The sequence below is a fragment of the Diplodia corticola genome (genome assembly GCF_001883845.1).
Source record: "Diplodia corticola strain CBS 112549 chromosome Unknown scaffold24, whole genome shotgun sequence".
Classification (NCBI taxonomy): Eukaryota; Fungi; Ascomycota; class Dothideomycetes; order Botryosphaeriales; family Botryosphaeriaceae; genus Diplodia; species Diplodia corticola.
In genome coordinates this window covers 128,163-142,452 of record NW_017971503.1, presented here as the reverse complement: position 1 = coordinate 142,452, position 14,290 = coordinate 128,163, and the positions used below count along the sequence as shown (strand labels likewise).

General features: G+C 58.8%; 7 protein-coding genes across 7 annotated transcripts; 5 read left to right on the top strand and 2 right to left on the bottom strand.

The window, feature by feature from the left end:
- Positions 1-370: 370 nt before the first annotated feature.
- On the top strand, positions 371-1,531 carry BKCO1_2400046 (2-dehydropantoate 2-reductase family protein; the record flags this gene model as incomplete). The annotated part of the gene is made up of 3 exons (XM_020273143.1): positions 371-569; positions 631-1,289; positions 1,349-1,531. 3 exons carry the CDS (start codon positions 371-373, stop codon positions 1,529-1,531), a joined length of 1,041 nt encoding a protein of 346 aa, XP_020130583.1.
- A 767-nt stretch (positions 1,532-2,298) lies between these two features.
- BKCO1_2400045 (phytanoyl-dioxygenase family protein) lies at positions 2,299-3,585 on the top strand (the record flags this gene model as incomplete). Its single annotated transcript, XM_020273142.1, has 4 exons — positions 2,299-2,472; positions 2,580-2,942; positions 3,143-3,337; positions 3,400-3,585. The coding sequence occupies 4 exons, from the start codon at positions 2,299-2,301 to the stop codon at positions 3,583-3,585; spliced, it is 918 nt and encodes a 305-aa protein (XP_020130527.1).
- Positions 3,586-4,252: 667 nt separating this feature from the next.
- Positions 4,253-5,699, top strand: BKCO1_2400044 (acid phosphatase; the record flags this gene model as incomplete). The annotated part of the gene is made up of 2 exons (XM_020273141.1): positions 4,253-4,891; positions 4,956-5,699. The coding sequence occupies 2 exons, from the start codon at positions 4,253-4,255 to the stop codon at positions 5,697-5,699; spliced, it is 1,383 nt and encodes a 460-aa protein (XP_020130528.1).
- Positions 5,700-6,021: 322 nt separating this feature from the next.
- Positions 6,022-6,330, bottom strand: BKCO1_2400043 (uncharacterized protein; the record flags this gene model as incomplete). Its single annotated transcript, XM_020273140.1, has 1 exon — positions 6,022-6,330. One exon carries the CDS (start codon positions 6,328-6,330, stop codon positions 6,022-6,024), a length of 309 nt encoding a protein of 102 aa, XP_020130580.1.
- A 616-nt stretch (positions 6,331-6,946) lies between these two features.
- BKCO1_2400042 (tubulin-tyrosine ligase) lies at positions 6,947-8,079 on the bottom strand (the record flags this gene model as incomplete). The annotated part of the gene is made up of 3 exons (XM_020273139.1): positions 6,947-7,013; positions 7,066-8,003; positions 8,068-8,079. The coding sequence occupies 3 exons, from the start codon at positions 8,077-8,079 to the stop codon at positions 6,947-6,949; spliced, it is 1,017 nt and encodes a 338-aa protein (XP_020130581.1).
- Positions 8,080-9,253: 1,174 nt separating this feature from the next.
- Positions 9,254-10,027, top strand: BKCO1_2400041 (versicolorin reductase; the record flags this gene model as incomplete). Its single annotated transcript, XM_020273138.1, has 1 exon — positions 9,254-10,027. The coding sequence occupies one exon, from the start codon at positions 9,254-9,256 to the stop codon at positions 10,025-10,027; it is 774 nt and encodes a 257-aa protein (XP_020130578.1).
- Positions 10,028-12,006: 1,979 nt separating this feature from the next.
- BKCO1_2400040 (fungal specific transcription factor domain containing protein) lies at positions 12,007-14,016 on the top strand (the record flags this gene model as incomplete). Its single annotated transcript, XM_020273137.1, has 2 exons — positions 12,007-12,464; positions 12,516-14,016. The coding sequence occupies 2 exons, from the start codon at positions 12,007-12,009 to the stop codon at positions 14,014-14,016; spliced, it is 1,959 nt and encodes a 652-aa protein (XP_020130579.1).
- Between the last annotated feature and the right edge of the window lie 274 nt (positions 14,017-14,290).

Below are 14,290 nucleotides of genomic sequence, written 5' to 3'. Positions count from 1 at the left end.
TGTGCTGTGGCGCTAGTCGTCTGTGGGCTAGCTCGACACTGATAGCTATCTAAGGCACGATAAGGCCTTCTTTCTCTGCTGTCAACCCGACCGACACGCCCCACCCGCATCGATATCGGCCTTGCGCTCTACGGCTGCGCCATCCCATCCCGAGCGGCTAGGGATCCACATGCGATGTAGGCCGATGCAGGGCGCCGTTAGGGCTCCTCCCGAGTCCCGACGCTAGCCGGTCGCGATGACTTGCTCAACTGGAATGGCCTACTCGATTGATTCCGCGACAGTCGTTGGCGCATGAGAACCGGCTTCTCATTTCTATCTCACAACGCGCCGCCCTTTCCACCCTCGACACACATCTCACAAACGTGCAGCAATGGGTTCCGAAGCAAAGGCAAATGTTCTGCTGGTCGGCAGCGGCGGTGTCGGCACCATTGGCGCTCTGAACCTCGAAGTCGGTGGACTGGCAAGCGTCACTGCCGTTCTGCGGTCCAATTACGATGCGGCGGTAAAGAATGGCTTTCACATAAAGTCCTGTGATCACGGCGAGATCGCAGGCTGGCGGCCCTCTAAGAGTACGCACACCCGGCCTTTCTCGCCTTGCGCCCATGACGTTACTGACTCGCCCATTTGCAGTCGTCAGGAGCGTCCCCGACGTCCAGAAAGAAGGCCTTAAACCTTTCGATTATGTCGTTTGCACGACCAAGAACATTCCAGACGTCCCGCCGACGCTCGTCGACCTGATCACGCCCGCCGTGACGCCGGGCCACACGACCATCGTGCTGGTCCAGAACGGTCTCAACATCGAAAAACCCGTCTTCGCCGCCTTCCCCAACAACGCCGTGCTCTCGGGCGTCAGCTTGATCGGCTCGCACGAGATCGCCCACGGCGTCATCGAACACGACGACAACGACCGACTCCAAGTCGGCGCCTTCCACAACACCAACCTCGACCCGGCGCTGCAAGAAAAGGCCGCGCGGGACTTTGTGCGCATCTACGGCGCCGGCGGCAAGACGCAGTGCGACTTCACCGACAATGTCGGCTACAGCCGCTGGCGGAAGCTGGTGTACAACGCGTGCCTGAACTCCATCTGCGCCATCACCGGCCTCGACACGGGCCGCATCCGCCTGGCCGACTGCGCAATCGACTACTTGGTCCGCCCGGCCATGGAGGAGATCAGGGCGGCGGCGAAGGCGGCCGGCTACGAGCTCCCAGCTGACGTCGCGGATACGATGATCGATATGGATCCGTTGACCATGTACCTGCCGCCAAGCATGCTGAATGATCTGCGAAAGGTAAGCAGTTGCTGGTTCAAAGTGTTTCTAGGTAGTGTGGCTACTAAAGTGTTTACCAGGGCAATTTCATCGAGGTCGAGAATATTCTAGGCGAGCCTCTGCGCGAAGGAAATGCTATGGGCGTGCCAATGCCAACGTTGAACGTACTGTATGGGATGTGCAAGGCCATCCAATGGCGGACGAAGGAGTCGCGAGGTTTGGTGAAGATTCCGCCGAAGGACAACTTCGTCGCGAACCCATGAAGTTTCAATTTCACGACAAACAGAGAAAAGACATAATGATATACGAACATAGAGTGAAAGAGACTTATTCTAGCTCTGATGAATCCGAGAAATCTCGTATTGGCGTCGTCTTGTGCCTCACATCAATCATCTGTGTCATTGTGAATCCGAACAACAAGTGACCCAAAGTACTCGGCGTTGCGCCCTCGACACGAGGAAGAGACTGCATTACCACGGCAATGATCATACCAGGAACGGTATTGAAGTCCTTAGCTTGCAGTGACATCCGAGACTTGCAGATGCCAAGATAAGATATCAAGGACGCCAATCGCAAGGAGTGGGGTGGCTTCCGGCAGCACGGTCGATCGCCTATTATGTATGACTGGAACGTCTTCCCACCTTCTTGCCAGCTATTGCTGCGGAGTTTCTATATCATCTTCAGACCTCCATGCGTGTTCAATTATCGCAGCCGACATCTGTGTAGATGGTGGATTGGTCGTCGCAACTGCTTTCCCCGACTGTTGCGTTCATATCAGCCCCGTCGCTTAAGCCTTCCTCTCCGGATCGGCTGAACAAGCCGGGGGATCGTAACCGCGTGTAGATCTCGCGGCGAAGAATATGCGGGGACGTTCAGGTGCATAGATAACAGGAAAACAGTCAGAAAGATAAAGTCGCTGTGGGAGTGCTTATATACATCGAAAGGGAGTAGATCTGGGCGCAATACAGCAGTCGCCAACGCCTTGATCTTTCCATTCTTTTCGAGTACCCTCGAGCTGCACTATCCAAAGATGCCGTCCGCTGTTCCCGTTATCCAACGCATCGATGCCTCAGAGCCGGAGGCCATCATTGAGGCATTGAAGAAGGATGGCGGCGTCATAATCAAAAACTTCACCACACCAGAGCTTGTTGACCAAGTCAATGCTGAGACGCAGCCATATCTACGCAAGGACAAGCCGTGGAAGGTCAGCCGATCCTCCTCCATCTCTCTTCTTCCGCCATGCCCCTTGTCGCTCTTTCAGAGTCTCACCCAGTGCTCCAAGCCCGTCTGATACTGACAAGTCGGAAACAGGGAGCGCTCTTCCCGCCCGAGACGCGCCGCTGCACGCGCCTAGCTGCGCGGTCCCCGACCTTCCGCAACCACTGGCTGATGCACCCGCTTGTCGCGCAACTGACGTCGCACTTCCTCTCCAAGACGACGCCTTGTTGGTACAACGACGACCGGCACGAGTACACGCTCTACCCCATCCTGTCGAACAGCGTGACGATGGAGTGCAATCCGGGCGGGGCGGGCCAGAGACTCCACCGCGATGAGAAGGTGCACCACGCGTGGCGCGACGACCAGACGGAGTCCGGCTACCGTATGGGCAGCGATGTGATGATGGCGTTCCTGATTCCTGGAACGCAGACGGTGCCTGAGAACGGGGCGACGGTGGTGAGTTTCTTCTTTTTGTGTGCCTCATTCTGCCCTGTTCCCATGATTTATATTCTTCCATTCCGCATCTTCTATTCTTCACTCGCTTCTCCAATTGAGATGAGAAAGGAGGAAGATCCGAATTTGGAATCCTTGCTCGTCAGCAGATGCGGCATTCGCATTCAACAAAAGAAAAGTAGCTGATTTAGAGCAAATCCAAGGCGATTCCTGGCTCCCACCTTTGGGGTATGGAGCGCTATCCGAAGATGGAGGAGGCGGTGCCAGCGACAATGATGGCGGGCGATGCGTGGTGCCACCTTGGCGGTCTCTACCACGCAGGCGGGGCAAACACGACGACCGACTGGCGGCGGCCGATGCACTCGATGTTCTTCTGCCAAAGTCACCTGCGCACGGAGGTAATTGGAGTTTCACGTTGTCATGGTACCCACTTATGCTGACTTCTCCGGCGTGGCAACAGGAGAACCAATACCTTATCCACACCAAGGAGGACGTCGCTTCATGGCCGCGTGAGATGCAAAGGTTGATGGGCTATGACATCTCGAGTCCCAACCTTGGATTCGTCGACTTCGTCACGCCGTGGAAGTGGATCACGGGTGACTACAACCCGGACGAGATTGACGACTTGGATCCAATTAAGAACTAGGGTTGGGAGATGACTTAATTTGACTGCGTAAAGGTGTGCAGGGTGCTGTGATCCTTTTAATCTTGGAGCAAATGTCGAAGGGCGGTCTAGCAATGTTTGCGCATGTCTCAGAGCGGGTGGATTCCTCGTTTCTGGACTCGTTGCTGTGTGCGGTGAATGGCTGCTTCCTTAGTCCAGTGTCGGGACAGGTCAGATCGGAAATCATGAGGCCGGTCGTCATCTTGCCGCGATTCTAATTTGAGACGGTGCCAACTCACCGCCAGTGCGCCTCACCGATGTTGGAGGAAACAGGTCTAGGGCAGGCGAGAATGCCATCATTGATCCGAGACAGCCGAGTAGCGGGTGCGGGAGACGCTAGGAAACATGGCATTTGAGTCGATCGCTGCCTGTTCCTGCAGAAACCGGCCGGCCCACCCCTCAAGCTTCCAAGGCGGCCGCCTGAAAAGCTTAGCTCACTACGTCATCCGGCCTGCCCGAGCGCAGCGCCCCAGCCGCGCGCCATGCAGCTGTTTATGAGAACGCCGGCCGTTCGTAGAAGGTGGCTGACATCTCAGAGCTCCGCAACTCACGACCGGGAGAAGGGCTGTTTGGACCGAATACACTCTTGCTCATCCACATCAATCCGCAGCCAGCGAGCAGCGAAGGAGAACACGACGAGCATCACAAGATGCACACCTCCCTCCTAGCCCTCTCCGCCCTCCTGGGCGCAGCCCACGCCCGCAGCGGCCAGAGCATCCTCTACTCGCCCGACGACTACGAGTTCGACCCGCTTGAGCATCTCGCCGGCATCGCGCCCTACTTTTCGCCCCAGGACCCGCCGCTCGACCCCGCCCCTCCGCAGGGCTGCAACGTGACGCGCGCAGCGTACCTGGTCCGCCATGCTGCCATCTACGCCAACGATTTCGACTACGAGTCGTATATCGAGCCCTTCACCGAGAAGCTCGCCAACACCTCGGCCGACTTCTCGTCCTCGCAGGCCCTGTCCTTCCTTTCCACCTGGCAGGATCCCATCGTCGAGGACCGCGACATGGAGCAGCTGACCAAGATCGGCACGCTGGAAGCCATGTCGCTGGGCGTCGAGCTGTCGCGGCGCTACCCGGGCTTCGGCACCCCCAAGAAGGTGTGGACGTCGACGGCTGAGCGCACCGTCAAGAGCGCCCAAGCCCTGATCAGCGGCTTGGATCGCACCAGCAACATGAGCGCCCTCCAGCAGGTTCCCGAGGAAGAGACCTCTGGTGCCGACAGCCTGACCCCGTACAAGGCCTGCCCGGCCTACAGCTCCTCGCGCGGCAGCGAGCAGTCCTCTGTAAGTTGAGCCTCCACCACCAACACGCCGCCGTCCAGCCCGCTAACCGCACACACCCCATCAGGCCTTCCAGAAGAAGTACACCGCCCCCATCATCGCGCGCTTCAAGGCCGCAGTCCCGGGCTTCAACTGGACCGCCTCGGACATCTACGGCATGCAGCAGCTCTGCGGCTACGAGTCCGTGATCCGCGGCACCTCGCCCTTCTGCTCGCTCGCCCTCTTCAGCCCGGACGACTGGCTCGCGTTCGAGTACACCAACGACCTGATGTACCACCACAACACGGGCTACGGCAACCCGGCCGCGGGCGCCATCGGCTACCCCTGGCTCAACGCCACCGCCGCCTCGCTCGCCAGCGCGTCCAACGCCTCGGGCGACGCGCAGAGCCTCTACGTCTCCTTCACCCACCGCGAGCTGCCGCCGACGGTGCTCGTCGCCATGGGCCTCTTCAACGGCTCCGCCTTCACCGGCGCCAACGACCCCAACGCCACCATGCCCGCCGACGCCGTCAACCACCGCCGCGCCTGGAAGAGCTCCCACATCCTGCCCTTCCTCACCAACATCGCCGTCGAGAAGATGTCGTGCGACAGCTACGGCTACGAAGGCGGCGCCGGCACCGACTACTACCGCGCCCTCGTCAACAGCAGCCCCCAGCCGCTGCCCGGCTGCGTCGACGGGCCCGGCGAGAGCTGCGCCGCCGCCAGCTTCGAGAAGTGGGTGCAGGACCGCGCGCTGGTCGTCGGCGGCTTCAAGGAGACCTGTGGCGACGACAGCGGGTCCGAGGAGCTGTCCATCTACAACGCGGACTGAACTCAAGCGTGTCAGGAGAGGGGGCAGGATTGGGAGGCGTTGTGAATATTGTTATGCATGATCCTAATGACGAATTTTTAATAATGGAGAGAAAGCCTTGAATACACGATTGCCGAGATTCTATTTGCTCGCTGGTTGTTGACGCTCAGTGAACTGACCGACGTCAAACAAGAACAAGAACGTAACAGTAAACAAGCAAAAGAAGGGCAGCGACCAATATCATAAAAGAAAGCGTTAGCAGACCAGAAATCCAAAGGGACAGCTTTCCGGGAGAACCGAGAGTCAGCCACATGAGACCGATCAGACAAAACCCGGTGGTGCCTCATACCTTCTCATATGTCGATACTGATATCGTGATACGTTCATCATCACTACCCCTGTATGCCGAGTCCCCCGCGTGTGACGAGCCCTCTGCGTATTCCGGCAGCGGGTTTCCCAGGTTCTCCGCGTCTTCGTCATCCTCCGGAAAATCCTCTGGCGGGTCATCTTCCGGAGCGATTTCTAGCGGGGCATCTTCCGGAACAGTTTCTAGCGGGGCATTTTCCGGAACAGTTTCTAGCGGGCGCCCCTGTATTCTCCCTTCCGACCCATCGGACCGGCGGAGTATCGGGCGGAGTATCGGACGGATCATTGTTGTAATAGTAGTGCTAGCGCTGTCGTGGCAACCGAACTTTACGGGAAGTCAGCGAGAGGCGATGATTCAAAGAATGGCCGATGAAGAATGTTGTTGTTGTCGTTGTTGTTGTTGCGATTGGTGAAGTGTTGAAGACGAGGACGAAGGTCGTAGCATGGCTGGAGGAGATCAGACTACGCACCGCGTTCACGGAGGAAGGAGCGTTGAGCATTGAGTGGGCACCTGGACGAAAGGTAAGAGGGACTCATCAGAGCGAGTTCACTTGCCGCCATGCGTATTGAAAGCCGATAGCTTCTTCTGGGGATTGCTAGGGAAGGTGCACCTCAACCCTACCAGGTTAAGAACGGCCGCGAGTACATTCGGCCAGGACAAGAAGGTGGTGTGAACCGTGAGATTCAGATCAATGTGTCGGTATACCATTGCATGCTTGATGTTTTCGTTATCTTTCGCTGGCCTATATTGAGTTGACATATTGCAGAATGGAGAATGCGTGATGAAGCATGCAACGAATGACAAGCTTAACATTTGGTAATTTTTAAGGGTATATACAAACCGCAGAAAAGGCAAGTGTAGGATTGTGCCAACAAGCCTTTCACTGCTTGACCACGGTTTTCTATAATTGCAGTTCACCCTTGTAGTTCGCTGAAGAATGCATGAAGTTGGCCCGCAGCGGCGTAACACTGTCGCAGTCAGTCAGTAAATCAAACAAAGCCAGGATGAGTTAAGACTTACCTGGTGAAACCATTCTTCACCGCCCAACCATCATTGCCCGGCTCACTCTTCTCCACGCTGTCGTAGACGTCCTTAAACTTAGGTGCCCACTTGAAGTGCATGTGGTTATATCTCGCGTGCGGGGTGGCCGTCCCGCTTTCAGCAAGACTGCTCCCACCTTGCTCTGCCCGCTCTTCCTGTTTCCGCAGCTCTCTCTCAGCCTCGGCCGGACCGTCATCCTCGCTCTCTGGTACTAGCACCTCCTGGAAGCAGCTTCCACTCGACCAAGAATTCTGCAGCATCTCCGTCCACACAGTCTTCTGCTTGGTCACGCCCGCCTGAAGCGGCACGTTGACGGTATACAGCTGCGCGTCCGAGCCCCAGTTCGTCGCCAGATGCTCAATCACCTTGACCGCCTGCTCGCACGCTTCCGCAATGATGGTGGCGTCGTGGTTGCGGTCGAAAAAGGCAAAGCTCAGGGCGATGGAGCGCTTCCCACACACGGCGCCCTCCATGGCACCGCCAATGGTTCCGCTGCTCAGCGCAAACACTGCCGTTGTATTCCTGCCGTAGTTCGGGCCCGAGACAATCAGGTCGATGGGGCCACGGTCGCGGAAGTAGTGATGCAGGCCGATCTGAACACATGACGCGGGCGTGCTGTCGACGAGCACCCACTCCTCGGCGGATGACGAGAGAGGCAGGGGACGCGAGTCGGTGGTTCCGGTGTTGGGGTAGCGTGGAGTGCCATCTTCAGAGGTGGGCAGAGTGGCGGGGATGGGATCAGGGCGGAAGTAGGTCGGGCGGATGCTGTGGCCGACGATGTGTGCCTTTCCGATCCATGAGCGCTGCACGTGCGGCAGTACGACAGAGACAGTGTGGCCGTGGGCTTGGAGGGCAGCGATGAAGGGGTGCACGTAGGGCGAGGAGTCGTTGGACGGCGGGCCGTCGTCGTTGGTGACCTGGAAGGAGGTTCTGTCAATGACGTCTGCCGAGGGGCGTGTGTGAGGTGAGCGGGCGGCTTACGAGAATGTGCATCTTGGTGGCGGTGGTGATGTTGCTTTTGCGTGGAGGAACTTCGCCGATTGCGGCTGGGGTAGGACGGCCGGCGTCGGGTGCCTGAGGGGACAACTGGAGGGCCCCTGTTACAAGTCCGCAGCGATCAGTCTCCACACGGCGGTAGGCACCGGAACTCAGCAGTCGGCTGGCGCAGGATCAAGGATGGTCGAGAGGATGGGCTGGAGGATGGCGGCAGCAGGAGCAATGGATCACGTCAAAGGCGTGGCGTCGCCATCTCGGCGTTTGATGTCCCGCCACTTCAGCCGTTGCCAGCGGCCGGCGCGGGCGCTGCGTGGCTCGAATGCGCGTGTGCAGAGGTGCTTGCGACACCGCCGGCCGTGATGCACGAGGGATTGGGCGTCCTGTGGCCATTGGCTGGCGCTGTCGAGCTTGTGCAGAGCTGCTGCTACAGTGCGCTGGCGGGCGAGGGGCTAGGCGGTGGGCGGAGGCGCAGAAGTGATAAGATAACAGACAAGACAATCACCGGGCCCGAGCGCGGGCGCCGCGGTGTCGCCATACCGTAGCTATCCTCCGCTGCTTCATCATATCCTTCCTCCACACGCACGCGTTCCTGCAGTCGGAAACTAAATCCAGCCTCACCCACCCTTCGGACTCCCTCTTGCCAGCTGCACGCATCACCCCGCTTCTTTGCCGATGGTGCATGCACTCACCTCAGCGGCTAGTGCTTCGGACTTGCTAAAAACACCATGCCACAGGGCTTGGCCTGTCGCAAACGCTTCACTGCCCACTTTGGCCCCACGTCGCAGCTGACGTTGTTGGGCCAATCGCGCTTTCGGCGCCTGACAGCGCCATCGGACTGCCGTGGAACGATTCCAGAAAGCCATGCCTCCGGCCCTGGGCTAGCGAATCGTGCTCCGGACTAAGGGCGGGGATCCGGCTCCGGGACGCGTCGCGTCTCCCAGATCCGCTGGTAACATTTTTTTGTAGCTCTCATTTATATAGTCCTCAATTACCTTTGTAAAATGCCCTGTGTTCCATTCCTGAGTCTGTTAGTCCATTAATCTCCTCCGCAACCGTCCCTTCTTGCTGCCGTTTCCTGTCGCCACTTTCACCAGCTATATACCCGTATGTTGTCGAGACAACACTCCGCTTTCTGGTCATTCTAACTCCGCCACTGTAGCATTGAGCAAACATGGTTGTCGCTGTTCCTACTGCCAGCCTCGAGGGCAAGGTCGCCCTCGTCACCGGTGCCGGTCGTGGCATTGGCCGCGGCGTCGCTCTCGAGCTCGGCAAGCGCGGTGCCTCTGTCATTGTCAACTACGTCGCCTCCAAGGGCCCCGCCGAAGAAGTTGTCAAGGAGATTGAGTCCTACGCCAACGGCGCGAAGGCCACTGCCATCCAGGCCGACGTCTCCAAGGTCCCCGAGATCAACCGCTTGTTCGAGGAGTCCAAGAAGGCATTCGGCAAGCTGGACATCGTCATGAGCAACTCTGGCACCGAAAGCTGGGACAAGACACTGGAGATTACAGAGGAGAAGTACGACCAAGTCTTCAATCTCAACACTCGCGCACAGTTCTTCGTCGGCCAGGCTGCCTTCCGCCACCTCGAGGACAATGGTCGCCTCATCCTCATGTCCAGCATTGCTGCCGGCCTGCTCGGCGTCAAGGACCACGTGCTTTATAACGCCAGCAAGATGGCGGTGATTGGCATGATCAAATCCTTCGCCACCGACTTCGGTGTGAGAGGCATCACTGTCAATGGTGTTGCTCCTGGCGGCATCAAGAGCGACATGTTCACCGAAAACGCATGGCATTACATCCCCGGAGGCACACCTGACTGGTCCGCTGAGAAGATTGAGGGCCTCATGGCGAACCACTGCCCGCTTGGTCGATGTGCGGTGCCCCAGGACGTTGCCAAGGTGGTCGGCTTCCTGGCCAGCGAGGATGGTGGATGGGTCAACGGTTAGTCCTCCAGCGAACAGTTACTGTTGTTATGTGCACTCACTGACGTCATCATCATCATCCAGGCCAAGTGATCACTGTCTCTGGTGGCTCCTCGCAATAAGCCCATTCGACGACTGGACGATAAAGTGTGATTCGCTTTCGCTTCGCATCGCTTTGACGACTACGTAATATCCTGATCTTGGAAACATATTGGCATTATCTTGTTGCAGAGAGAGGGGGGGAAAGAGAGAGAAAGCGTTGATTTTGAAGATACCCCAGCATAATGGTGGTCATCTGTGTTGCAGTCGAAGAGCATCAATTGATTGTTCATCCAACGTCGCAATGTTTTGCTGGTGACTCATGGATGTACCAAACCCGTCGCGTCAGGATGTGCCTTGAGAGACACCGACAATTGAGCATCACTGACATGTTAAGCAGGTACCGGTATCAATCAGGCATATCTCTACCCTCACAGGTCTGGTTGTCACCACCCATCCGATTGACCAGCACCACGCTTCCACGCCACGGCCGTCGTCGCGACACACATGTCTACCACCGCTATGCCCCATTTCCACACAGCAGAGACACCACCTGGAGATCATAACCCGAAACGGGCCGGGACCCAACTTGGCTACGCGGCGCAACAACCGTGTTTCATACACGATGGCTCCCCATGAGACAACGATCCGCCTTTGCCACCACACTTCGATCTCCGGCTTCTCCGCGATGCTCCCGCTCGCCTCGTCATCATCCAACGACGCCCGGTGTACGCTACGCCCCCATTTACGTCGGTGGCACGCAAATGGGGCCGGCCGAACGTCTTCTCAGCCACACGGATAACTGCGGTAATGGCGGCGTCGGAGTGTTGGCGTCGCTAGAGCTCCGCGAGTCGGGTGAATGCAGAGCTTTACCGGGTCAGACTCGAGCTGAACGTTCACATCAGTGCGAGTGATGTATAAGGCAACGAAGGCGCGAGATTGATGGCGATACTAGGCGTTACTCGGTGATAGTGAAGATGAGAGAGCCTGGCGACAACATTTGTGTGCTCTTTTCAAACGCGCAGTTCCCTGGAGTAGCAGCTGTTGGAGAAATGGTGGTTGAGGAAGGCCAAACGTTGCAGCTCCGTATATTCGGCATGCCGAACAAGAGGGAATCTGATTGGTCTCTGAGCGCTGCCTGTCGGAGCGACCGGGTCTAAAACTAGTGCTTCCGTAGTCTCATCCCACGCAACACCTACCCGGCTGAGCACATCCGGTCTGTTGCGGGTTTCTAGGGCGTTGGCGATGCGCAGTCAGTGACTGCCGCCATGAAATACAAGGCCGCAAGGCTTTGCGAAGCATGGCCTGGGTTGCTAAATTCAGGCCCGAGATGGCTCCAGGTTCTCCGGCCCGTCCCGGCCGGCCACCGGGCCTTCGAAACGTCGGTTGGTGTGCAAGGATGCAAGTAACGCAGCTCTGAGCGCCGAAACCGGGGGTCCTGGGGCGATATCATGGTGCGTAGTCGGCTGGAGGCTGAGTACATGGTGCCGAGGGCTTTTGGACAGGCTGAGAATACGTGCGCCTCGGGCTGGTCAGGGTCGTGGACGGCTGGGCGGCTGAGCGAGTTGGGCTGATTATTTTGGGCCAGGTGGGATTGGCTGCAGGCGACAATTCGGGATCGTCCACGCCCCGAGGACAGCGCCTTTGCTTCCGATAGGCTGCCGACAGCCGGTCCGCCCAGGATTGGCCGCGGTCGGTTATTGGAGGCAAAGTGGCAGCATCGGCCGGAGGTTGGAGCGAGGAGCGTAGGCGTAGCTTGGAGATGACGCACGCTGTTGGGCGGGCAGGCCCGGTCGGCCCCCCTGGCGGTCGCTGCCCAGAATGCCTCCCTCCCGCTCGCCAGCACCGGCTGAATTAGCGCCGGACAAGACAACGCGCCGGCCCGTGGTGCCTCCATCATCCGACCACCCCAACTCCGAGCACCCCTCCAACCCACCAGACCCTAGATGCCCCAACTCGACCCAATGCAGGCGGCCCCTCCCCAGCCCCAGCCGCTCGCCACCCGCTCGGCCACCGCCTGCATCCGCTGCCGCCGCCAGAAGACAAAATGCCTCCACGATGACAACGGCCAGCCGTGCCGAGGCTGTGTCAAGGCCCAGCAGCAGTGCGTCTTCCCCGGCAAGGTCCCGCGCGCCCCGAGGGCCCCCGTCATAGCCGGGCTCCCGCCGCTCGCAAACACCACGTCCCCAACCGCCACCGCTCAGCTTTCCCAGCCCCAGCAACCCCACAAGGACACCGCCCTCCCGGACCGATCCGACCTTGCCAGCCAGCTTGAGCTGCACCCGAGCCACGTCCAGGACTGCGAGCGCGCCTTCGCCCTATGGCCTTTTCCCTGTTTCCACCGTCCCAGCTTCATGCGCCAGCTGAGGGAGGGCCATCTCCCGCAGACCTTGAACTATGCCATACTCTCCTCGGGTGCCAGGTAGTCCTCCGTCTCCCAATCTACTGCAGAGAAGAAACTCACTTCTTGCAGGGCCTCGCCTGGTCTGATCCGCCATTTCGGCTCCCCTGGTGGTGCGTCTGAGTACTTCGCTGAGAAGGCTCAGGCAAACATCAATTCGAGTATGGATTGCCCTTCCGTGCCCGACGTGCAGTCACTCTGTCTACTCGCCATGCATCACTGGGGCTCCGGCCGTGGGATACGTGCCTACATTTTTCTCGGCATGGCTGGCCGCATGGCTCAAATGTTTCTACCGCAAGCCACCACCGGTGATGAAGACTTCGTCGCCGCTGAGACCGCTCGCCGTACCATTTGGACCTGCTTCATCATGGACCAGTTTCTCTCATGTGGCAACGGGCGTCTTCCCTCCATTCGCGCTGAAGAACTGCAGATCCAGTTGCCGTGTAGCGAGGATGATTTCCACTTTGGGAGTCCGGTGTCGACTCCCACCCTCAATGGTGAAGTACCCGGCTACACCTCGCCCGAATGCCCCAAAGCTGAGGTTGGAGAGTTCGGCCATATGATTCGAGTGGCAATTCTTTGGCACCGCGCCGTCTCGTGGGTGACAGATCCGCCTGCAGACGAGCAAGACGACACTGAATACCACGCAATCATGGGCAGCCTCCGCCAATGGGCAAGATCCCTCCCCTCGCGCCAGCAGGACACGCCGGGCAAGATAGACCTCCACATACAAGTCGGCAACGGCTACTCCTTCGCCTTCACTCACAGCGTATACTACTGCGCCTTCATCTTCCTCTCTCGGAAGCAGCTTCACCGCATGGGTCGGCGTGTAGGGGGCCGCGACACCGACGCAGATGTCACTGATGTCATCGACGCCATCGCGTACGCCGCCGGGCGCGTGACGGCACTGATCTCAACGCTGGACGCCGACGCGAGCTTCGTCAGCGGCGGCGCTGACGCCGGTGCGCCACTGCCGGCCTACCCCGTCGTCGTTCTCTTTGCCGCCTACACCGCCGCCTCGACGGTCGCCAACATGATCCTCCAAGGCGTACCCATGCCCGTCGTTGGCGCCTCCGATCACCCTCGTAGCGCTGGCGGCGCAGAAAACGCGGACGCGCCTGCTCGCAACATCGTTGCCCCCGTCCTCGAGATCCTCCGCAAGTCGGCCCCGGTCTGGCCGCTCGCTGAGCGCTGGCACTCGGAACTCGGCCGGCTCTCGACGAGGCTGAACGCGCGGGGCGGTAGTGACGCTGGTGCATCGCACGAGCGCCACGATAGCCATCACCCTCCTCTTGCTACCATGGCCCTCAACGGCGGCAGTACGCAGCAACAGCACCATCTTCCGCCTGTTGTCAATGGCGACGGTGTCAAGGTGGAGTTGAATGGCGCCGTAGCCCCAACGCTACCGCCGCTACAGCAGCTCCAGCAGCTGGAAGCGGAAGACGGCAAGCTTGCGCCGGTGAAGGAGAGCGAGGAAGAGACGAGCGAGCGAGATTCGAAAGCCTTCGACGATCACCTTAAAGGGTTGGGGGATTTGGCAACGTTTCTGGGGACGGGCGGTTTTAGGTTTTGAGGAGTAGCGGCATAGCATGGCCTTTCCATTTCGTGTTCCTATTGTCCAGGCGAAGTCCATCGTCGAATGCGGTTGCAGGAAACAACGAACACAAGTAAGCGATGGTGTTATGGGAGTATTCCATTGCGGATTGGGGCGGGCGAGGGTTGGCGTTATGTGGAAATCAGGGGATGGGGAAAAGTGGAGCGCGAGGCAAGGCCGTCACTTGTGGTAGTATCTTGTACGATGGCGTGTGAGTTAAGATCCCTTCTACGGTTTGAAGTAGGCATCGGGA